Source organism: Bolinopsis microptera, chromosome 11 (genome assembly GCF_026151205.1).
Source record: "Bolinopsis microptera isolate Bmic1 chromosome 11, MBARI_Bmic_1.0, whole genome shotgun sequence".
Taxonomy (NCBI): domain Eukaryota; kingdom Metazoa; phylum Ctenophora; class Tentaculata; order Lobata; family Bolinopsidae; genus Bolinopsis; species Bolinopsis microptera.
In genome coordinates, this window is record NC_087082.1 from 4,998,298 (window position 1) to 5,009,139 (window position 10,842).

At 38.1% G+C, this 10,842-nt stretch overlaps 1 protein-coding gene across 2 annotated transcripts in view; it reads right to left on the reverse strand.

Moving 5' to 3' along the window:
- Window positions 1-7,835, reverse strand: part of LOC134822777 (calbindin-like) — a 31,735-nt gene extending 23,900 nt beyond the window's left edge. Inside the window, exons 1-2 of one of the 2 annotated variants that reach the window (XM_063834029.1) lie at window positions 7,674-7,835; window positions 7,106-7,327 (exon numbers count right to left, since the gene is read on the reverse strand). In XM_063834029.1, the coding sequence (XP_063690099.1) occupies window positions 7,106-7,327; window positions 7,674-7,787 (336 nt within the window). In that variant the 5' untranslated portion in view covers window positions 7,788-7,835. Of the gene's footprint in view, window positions 1-1,074; window positions 1,192-1,402; window positions 1,642-7,105; window positions 7,328-7,673 lie in introns of those variants that run through there. The other variant, XM_063834031.1, reaches the window with a different exon arrangement.
- Window positions 7,836-10,842: the final 3,007 nt, after the last annotated feature.

Sequence of the window (10,842 nt, forward strand, 5' to 3'; positions counted from 1 at the left end):
GTTTCCACACCAAAGTTAAAAATCATTTTGAGAATACCCATTTTTGTAATCAAGCATTTCCTGGTTAAGAGTGCAATTTTCGGAAAAAATAATTTTTTGGTTGAGACGCTATAATTTAACTAATTTTTAAGATGAACCTCGGAACCTATTGAATATTATTACAGGGTGGGCCAAAATTCAGTGTACATACGTTGGCCTTAATAGCTCAGTCACTGAGTGCCCAATTGCGAAATAATTCTTTCTGGTATGACTTACTACTACCACTGGTTCGAGGAATTTGTCAAATCGAAAAATATTAGAGTTCATTTTTTTCAAATGAACGTTCATTTTTGCATTTATTTGATAGTTTGGACAGTCGGATCGAGCTAAATTTTATTGAATTGTGTTTGGCCATTCGAATTACGTTTGTCCTGAAAAAATTAGATCTGTACCTTCTCAGATGACCGAGATATGAAGCATAACGAGTTTATTCATTACGTGTGATCAGATGATTGGTTTACCTAATCACGTGATTAGGTGACCCTGTTAACCACCCCGTTGAACATTATGCTATTATGGAAATTGTTAAAAGGGTGCCCAATTAAGGTGTCGTGTCACGGTGTTACATAATCACCCAGCCAATTTTGTTAACGAATAATACAGAAAATGCTTCATAACTTCGTTATTTCTAATCCGTTTTGCCTCATGTTTTCAGATCATATTATGCAACATTTAATAATCTACCGTCTCTAAAAAAATTAGGCGTTCAGCATGTTCAGAAAAAACACTGTAGGTGTTTTAATATTGAATGGGCGTGGTCTAAAATATTCGAATTTTCAAATTTTGACGACGGAATCCTCGAACCAGTAAGTACAGTGTGCCATCTGCAAAGCAACAGCTCTCAAATCTAAAACACGGCGGAGCTATTAAGGCCAACGTATGTACACTGACTTTTGGCCCACCCTGTATGAGTCGAGTTCTTACTCATTCATAATTCATATCTGTCAATTCATAGTACATAGTAATTATAAACTTTGCCACCTTAAAAGTTAACAGTCACCCAGATGGATCAAAGATTGTCATAATTATATTTACCCTGTAATCATAGTAAAGGTTGCTGAAGGAGGTTCTTCTGTCCCTCCGACCGGATCTAGGACTACTCAGTCCTGTGTCGGTGTGGAAGGGGGGTGCCGACCAGGGGCAATCCTCTATCTACAGAGAAGTGTAGAACGTAATATGGAACTACAGAGAATGTTATGCTCAATAAATCGGGTCTTCGATAATTATTTCAATAATTATTCTACAATTCATTTGAAGATACCTTCAAGCACTATCATATGGGTAATTATTCATAGAAGTATTACTATTACAGAAAGAAGAGGTGTCAAAGCTTTATTCAGAAAAGTTTGTACAAAGTACAAACCTCCTGATCCTGCTCTCCAAAACAACTGTTGCTGTCAAACTCGTCATCCGTTAAGCTTGAGGTCGAATTCCGTGACTCTAGTCCGGTCACCAGGAACAAGTTAGGGTTCACTGCCGAGTAACTAAATCGTCGAAACGCCATTTCAGAGCAATGCAAACTGTTCAAAGAAACGGTAGAATTCTCGTAAAAAAATAAAATACATTCAAAGCTAGCTCCGCGGACAAATGTGCAATCTGATAACGAAAACGGGACCAATTTTCCTGTTGAGTAGACTCTACTCAACAAGAATATTGCCCCCCACTCCACTGTGAAGGCCACCTCGTGAGTATGTGGCTCATCTGAGCAGATTAAGACTTATAAGACTACGAGTTGGATGAAAGGAACTTGATGTTAGATCTACTGATTACTATCACTGTATGCTGACTGTACACGAAGTACCGAGAGTATCCATCACGTACATTGTTGCACCTCATTGTCGGGTAGAAATATAATGTAGATGTTGCAGAAGCGCTACACCCGTCATGATACGGCATTTAGTATATGTAGTAAAAAGTTGGCACAGAATTCTTCTCTCCGATTTTTATAAATTTGGTACCAAAAGTTGCGTGCATGAAATGAAGTATTGTACTGAGCTGAATGAAATAATTCCACCGTGAAGCACGGTAAAAGTAAAAAATGCTACACGGCGCTTGTTCGCTGCGTGCACTTTATGGGTCCAAAATTCGCAAATTTTCCAGTCTTTGGCCTGCAATTTCCAAGGTATAACTATAAGTTATTTTCATATAATTATTATGATGTCGTAATCAGCTATACGAAACAAAACATTTAATACTATTATTGTTCGATTCAAAGAAATTTTATTTTCAAAATATTTGAACCCGAACATAATGATATATGTAATTTTTGAATTTTTTTTGAAAAGTTGATTCCTATGGCTATAGTCGCGGTCGAATAATTGTGATTTTGTATCAAAAGATTTTTCTGATCGAGCTGATTAAAATTCCGTTCATTCGTCCGGTTTTCTCTGAGACGTAATCCATATAATGGAGACTTTCACTTAATTGGGAGGTTGTTGTGCAATGTACATCCACAATGCAGGAGTTGTTGTTATTGGTGAAAATTATTGATGAATGATGAAGTCTGATAATATTGATATTTGCTAATATTGATGTGCTCTCGTAAGGTAGGTAGTTATTCGTCTTAACAATGTCAAAATTACATAAACAATTTCTAATTTCTAAACAAGGCAACAAGCTTGACACCGTTAAAAATCGAGTGCGATGATGTGAACCCTGTTTGGACTGGGTCGGGCTTTTTAGATACTGCCCCAAATTTATCAAAATCGGAGACAAAACATTGTGTGCGAACTCATGGCACTTATAGTCATAACTATAAGTATATAAATATACTTAAAGTATAAATATAAATAAAGTAATTAGATGCAGCTAGTTAGCAGAGCTAGTGAGCGGAGTCAGACTGTGATATATATATATGTTTAAATAAATAAAAATATATGTTTAAATAAATAAATATACGTTTAGCTGGATGCTAAACGAATCCGTTAAACGGTTGATATTTTTATTAATGTTTGCCGAGGGTAAAGATTAGAGTGGTCACAAGTACGCGTTCACCATGTTAATTAATTAGTACAGTTATCATATATTATTAAATTCAGTATATCTTCATCTTGGTAGTCAAAGTAATTTATTCAACGCGCATGTTCCTCTGTAAAAAGCTCAGAATTTGATGTTTGACAGTGACACCGAAATACTGCTGGGTGACCGTCCTTTTTATAAAATCAGTGAATTAGAAACTTCAAACTGGCCGCCATGTTACTGTCACCAATCTGTGGCCAACATTGGACCAATTTTTATTATTGGTCCGATGTACTTGTTTTAATTTTTGATGACATGAAAGGAACCGCAGTAAAAGAGGGAATGGTCGAGCATGGCATAAATGTGGATTTGGTAATAAGTTTATTGAGTAAGTTAGTAACAATATTTCAAAATAAAACATTAACGGCTTAAAGCCGACACACAAATCCTAAGCTCATAATGCCATAACATATCACTAAGAAATGAGAACAGTTTCTCGTTTATTATCTAAAGAAATTAGAATGATGTTAGGCTAGTATAATACTGATTACGTTCAATAAATATCTAAGTATCCTAATAAAGCTCATAATGCCATAACAATTGTTAAGAAATGAGAACCATTTATTATCTAAAGAAATTAGAATGATGTTAGACTAGTATAATATTGATTACGTTCAATAAATATCTAAATATCCTAAATAAATATCTAAATATCCTATAAAATGTCCTATAAAATATCCTATAAGCTCATAATGCCATAACATATCGCTAAGAAATGAGAACAGTTTCTCGTTTATTATCTAAAGAAATTAGAATGATGTTAGGCTAGTATAATATTTATTTCGTTAAATAAATATCTATTAACTGCAGACTCTCTGTTTTCTCCGAGAAGATTTAGGACTATAGAATGCGGAAATGATATGAAACTAGTTGTATGCATATTATTATTGCATAATTATGCATATTATTATTGCATAATTTACTAATTATCCGAGGTGATTTTGGACGTGATGATGATTTCAGATTTTCGAAAGTTTTTCAGCCCTTATGCTCAAAATTTCAGTTTAAGAAGCCAAAAATGAAGCTTAACGTGACAGCTTCTGAAGATGTGTGACTATACCTCGGGTCCGAAAAACTGGGCCCTTAAAAATAAACTAAATCTCCGAAATCTGGAGCCAGGTTTGGGAGACGCTGACTAGACGCTGACCGGTGATTATATCGGTTATACTTTAATAGCCTATAAGCTTTACATGACAGGTATCCGCGACACACTGTAACTACTCGACTAAAGATCCCTAGTAACTAATAACTCAGGGAACCCAGTAACTAATAGTTATATCAACCAACACGCACGGTTAAATACTCCAACTGGTAAAGTTACATACCCCTGATATAGGTTCTCACTGGAGTGTGATTTGCTCTACTAATGACTCAGTAGTATCTTACACCCCTCACCTGGTCCCCCCTACATGTAATTTCTAGCTGACATCTAGCATGTGGAGTAGACAATAAGCTGTTTAAAAATTAGAGACTGACTAGAGATTGTGATTGAGATTCGCATGAGGGCACTAGGGCCCTAGTAGGCTCCCTACTTCCCTAGTGGCCCATCACCGGCTATAAGTATGGACTAGGTACAAGATATTGTAAACTGTATTGTGTAATTAGTATAGAGAGAGAAACTATCTGTATAAAACACTGTACGCTAGACTTAGTATTGGCAACAATTATGATACAAAATAAGCTGATGATTTCCAGCATGGTAAATTAATTTGTAACCTCTAGTAGAGCTGTTGGATTATCACTGTCATGAAGATGTAACTAGGTGAGACCGAGCTAATAGTCGTTACCACTGGAAACCGAGCTAATAGTCGTTACCACTGGAAACCGAGCTAATAGTCGTTACTACTGGAAATCGAGCTAATAGTCGTTACCAGTGCGCGGCTCTACTTGTAGACTACAAGTAGAACCGCGCACTGGTCTCACCTATTACTCTATTAGCTCGGTCTCACATATTAGCTCGGTCTCGCCTATTAGCTCACCTAGTTACATCTTCATGACAGTTAAAACAACCCACCGTGTTAACATTGGAGGCACACTGAACAATTTAAACAAACGTGTCCTAGAATTCTGCGAAAGGGTACATTTTCTTGAGAGTTATCTGAATCATGAATATCCAACATAGTCTAGTCATGCTTCCTTTTCTTCTGAACCATCTAAATCATGAATAGCTTAGGTCTGTCTCACCTAGAGGCACACTCAACAATTTAAACGAACGTGTCCTAGAATTCTGTAAAAGGGGACATTTTCTTGAGAATTATCTGAATCATGAATATCCAACATAGTCTAGTGGCTGGTTTCTGTAGAAAATGTAGAGGGTGCAAGAGAACCCGCCAGCAGAGGTATTGTGCTAGCTGTGAATATGTGAGGTCACGAACCGGACAATATCCGGCTACAGAAGCACCGATCCCTTCAATGTAGCTGGTAATTAGCTAAAGTAAAGAACTAACGCTACAAGTCGTGTCACAAGATCAGTTCTGACTTTTTAATCGGAAAGCGAATCAGCATATTGTAGCGGCCAAATAGTATAACTATATGCAATATGCATGTATGAATGATACAGTTATATCCATTTTTAATTTCCTCCGAATCAACTAAACGAATCCTTAAAGTTAAATAGTGCAGCGTTTCTTTTATTTGGTCGCTAGCTTATAAACAATTATACTTAATTGCTGGAAAGAATTCATTGTAAAGCGGGAGGTAAAATGGTATTGAAGTTATAAATGCTAATTACAAATTACGGAATTGAGGTTATAAATGTGAAATAAAAATTACGGAATTTAGGTTATAAATGTGAATTATAAAAACATGACCTGTGCACGAGATCTCGACGCGGTGCTGGCTAGTGTTAGGTTACTAGTAATAGTAATACTGACCTTCATTAATTAATTTTAACTTCATCTAGGACTTTTCTCTTTTCAAATTTAGTAATTTTTCAAATTTAATTGTTTAGCTTTAATAGAATGCTACCTTTTACTTTAAGATGTTACATTATTCAAATTCTTCAAGTAAAATCCCCCCACCAGCATTCATTTGTTTAATCATTAATACAGGATATCAATTATCATGGTACCAGCACACCCAAACAAGCTGACAAGATGATCGCCCAAGATTGTTGCGAGCGTGCTAAATCACTCTACAGTCGATCTTCGAGATTTTCTAAAAGGGCCCCCGACAGTTGAGACCAACTTCCATAGATACTATTTTCGGACGCTGATTCCGAATCACCCCCCATGACATAGGGTTAAAATGCTCCCCTAGCGAGATATTGGCGAAAAACTGTCTCGATCACGTGATATGACCACGTCATCATCCAGATTATTGCATGGCAGCTCTTTGTTTCAGCAGTCTGCTTGGCCTTGTTAATGTCCGTTATCAGACTGATCATACTAAATTTAAAATCACCAATTATAACGTCAAGTTCCACTATCGGAAGTAATTAAATTATTTTTAATAACAGTTAAATCCTACCCATAGATGAAAATAAGTTCAAAAAGTGGCAACTGGCACATTAACGTAAACTGAAATTTGTTAACCTGGCTAGGGCTGTCGCTGAATTTTAAAAGGTTTTTGCCACATTAGTTTAAGTTAGTATTAATTCTATGGGGGTTTCTCCATGTGCTTGCTGCCCGCTTGCTGTGACAAGATGATCAAGGCCCCTGTCATGTGTCCGGAGCAAAAGGGCAAGGTGTCCACCCAAATGACGATCACCCGGAGACCATAATGGCGGAGGAGCAAAATCGCCAGAGGCGGAGATTTTTTGAGATATTGGGCCTAAATCCATTATAAAATACCCTCCTAGAGGCGCCACATGCAAGTTTGATGCAGTTTAGAAACGTTTTGAAAATAATTAAATTTGAAGCAAATTGATTAATTTGAATTTGATGGCTCTCTGGGACTTCCAAACAGGTTAAATTAACCTCTCTCAAGTTAAATTTCCTTGAGGTTAATCTGTTCACTTGAACTTTTTCTAAATTTAACCTGGTTTTGGAATTTTAACGTAAGCAGGGGTGAGAAGGTACTTTTTTACAGTGGTGAGTGGTGACCTTACCTTACTACGACCCTTCTTGAACAGTTTGTTCTGACTCTTGTTGTTCTCCGACAGCATCGCAGAAAAGGACTGTAACCCCTTTAATTTAGTCGTGCTGATCCTTTTCTGTTCACTTTTCTGTCTCTCTCGTTCACTTTTCTTGTCTATATCTCCTCCGTTCTTTCTCTTGTCCTGGTTCTCACTAGTCGCCCATCTTTCTTCCTCCCTCGGTGGAGGACTGTCCTAAAGGGTATATATATATATAGTACCATAATTAATAACAAAACTAGTCAAACTCTTCTCTAGGAAGAGAACATCTTAACTCGACAGAGAAATAAAAACAATGAAAGTTACTGTCACCAACACTGGCCAATGTTGGTGACAGAGATTGCAAAGTGTTAACATTCCCTTCCCCCCCCCCCCCCCCCCCCCCCCCCCCCCATTGCTGAGGGTGACAATGAAAAAGACTGCTACTGGCATGGGTGATGGGGGCCAATGACATAAAATAAAGAACTGCCCCAAGGTTTTTCCATACTATGTCCATAGAAATAGTCTCCATTTTGTGCCATTGGGGGGCTAATATCCTGACCTCTGAGCTGGAGGAAGCAGTAGAGGTTCTAGAAGGAAGTGTATACTCTTTATCCGGCTCACTGCTGAATGAAACTTTCGAGTGCAGCTTCTTTAACATCCTCTCTTTTGACATGTCACAGCTGGGTACGTGTATCACGTCATAGTATTGCTACTAACTTGCCTGGCTTAGGGTGATACAGATTTAGAGGTTGCTGTTCAGAAAAATCTCAAATAAACTATAAAGTTAGATGATACTCAACTACCTAATCAGTTAAAATATGATACATCAGTATAAGTGGGAATTTCAGTGGGCAGGAATCATGGTGAAGTTTTAAATTTAAGATCAATAAAACAGTACAAAGCAGATATAATGACAGTATAAAAACTATAAAGAAAAGGCAGAAAAACTGAAAGTAAGAGGTGAGATAATGCCACAACTTAGATTCCGATAGTTGTGCCACAATTACCGGCCACAACTTCCGGAACTTATAGCCCGCAAATCTGACATTAGCGACCTATACTGTTAACTTGTTAAGCAATGGCAACAACCCAATGCTCTCCTGTCCGGCTGTCCTGTTGTATCAGGAGTGCTGGTACACTACAAGCGATACAAGTCAATGTATAGTTTCGTAGAGCAGGACAATGTAAATTGCAGAAGCTATTATGGTATTGATAAATCAGCGCAATCATCATAGACACGTTCCACGAATAACTAGTCGAGCAACTAGTCGCTACTAGTCGCTACTTACCAAGCTCATTTAAACGAACAGAGTACTGGTTACCATTGGTTACCATTGGTTACCATTGGTTGCCATTACTGGTTACCATTTCTGATCCTATCTTACTATCACGTGACCAGACGAACAATTAATTACCCGGCCAGCAGCTGACCAAACCGCGAGATTGTGGTCACACACCACTACACATGCTACTGTATAGTGCACATGTTTTAGTTGCCGTGTGCACTGGTGCATCATCGTAACATGGACACGATTGGTATTAAAACAGGTTCGGTTTAACATGCTGCTCACTCCCACGCACACGTGCTGCAATTATAGAATTATTGGTCTCACCGTGCCCAATTGCTAAACGATCTTTATGTGCATAATTATGATAATTAATATTTTGTATATATACCACAGTGGCTGTGCTTTCCGCCTTTATACAGAACACAGGCGTATATAATTGATTACCTATTACAATTACAGTATGCATGATACGGTGAGTACCTACCGTAGGTACCCTCCGCAAGCATCCCTCCGTAGGATTGCCTCATCTCATTACTAAAATGAAAGTCACAACTACTAGTGCTCTAGTGCTAGCAGAGGATGATGACTTGGTGCTAATACATGTTGCATAATCAGTAATTAGTAATGAGTAGGTAGAGACTAGAGATGATGATATATGTCGTAATACAGCGACAAAATGGCACTGCACAACGTTAACCTGCGGTAACGTAAAGTAAAGCCGGGGTAAAGCCTGTTTAGGATGGTTTATTTGAGAATATAATTTAAACCTTTACAATTTGGTCTCCAAAAGGTTATTATTTCCTATGATTAAGTGACCAGTTGGAGCAGTTCAACCCTGAAATCGAGACATTGCACTGGGCGACCGACATCTACACTGTAAGATTAAAGAAAGTCTCAAAAGGTGATAAAGTCAGAACCGCGGGTATAGAGCAACTATAAAGTTACTACAGGGCTACCCTGCAATATAACATTAACATGTGGAGACTTAGCCTCATTAGCTGGCGCCAAATAGTGTCTAAGAACCATTATCTGGCTCAGTACCATTATCTGGCTCACAACTGTCTGGTGTGCGGCTATGTCACTGGTGTATTACCCTTACCCCATGTCACCTACTCATTATGATGATCATGGTGTATCGTGTCACCCGATTAGCATCGCTGAAATTTGTCGTATAAAATCGTGGTACACTTCGTGTTGCAATGTTGTGTAAGTTACACAACATTGCAACACGAATTGTTACACTGTAACTGTAAAGAAAGCATGAGTGGACTTTTCACCGAGTGACCAGTCGGCAGTTTCATTTTTAGCGGTGTTAACTCACAAACGGAACCCACTGAAACCTGGTAGCTATAACAAGTACTTAGTACATACTAAACCGGTAGCCGTATAGCGAAAATGTTTGACTCAGGGTTTAACAACACAACTTGTCAGTTGAAATGACTAATGTCTGCTTAATCGTCTCATCAAACTAAATGCTAAACCTCTACTAATCTTTGTGTGTCTCGTTTACTCATTCTGTAACTGAGGACACTAACTTAAGTAACTAACCTATTTCAAACAAGCATCCTGCAACTGTTCAGAAACCCTCTCCCCAGAAACCCTCTCCCCAGAAACCCTCTCCCCAGAAACCCTCTCCCCAGAAACCCTCTCCCCATAAACCCTCCCCCAAGAAACCCTCTCCCCAGAAACCCTCTCCCCAGAAACCCTCTCTCCAGAAACCCTCTCCCCAGAAACCCTCTCCCCAGAAACCCTCTCCCCTTGTGATTTCATCTATGAACGCTCAGGCCTCAGAGATAAACATAACTCACACAAAATGGCGTGTTAAACAGATTTTATTGAACTCTAAGCCATGCATTAGGCACTAGCTAACCCGTCATTTGTACGTGCTTTCTATGGTGTTAACAAATGATATGATCACTGAGCCCCCCCCCCCCCTCCTCTATCACTGCATTGTTATACAAGCTGTGAAGGGTGATTAGGGCTGGTAATTGTAGAGAGATCACCATTTTTTGAGTGTCTACAAAATATGACATGGGATATTACGTCATGTGTGTGTGGTAGTTAGTGCAGTACATACAATGAGTTAGATATGAATTAGTACTATCTAAATGGACGGGGCAGACTCGAAGATACGTAATTAAGAAAATGTAATCAACTATAAATGCTCAATAGTTAGAGAACATTAATATTTAAAAATCTTCAATTGCAACAAGACCCATAAAAGTTTCAGTAAATAATTCCACCGTGCAATTATTCGTGAACATATTACCACGACAGAGAGCTACAGTCACGATGTTAATTAAACTGTAATTACTACTATTAGCATTATAATCGCTCACGGAAGCACTGGGAAATGAAAGATCGAGCTTTGTTGAATGATTAATCTAGATTATTTGTTTTATCTAACATTTAATCATTATTATAATTTTCGAATCAGAC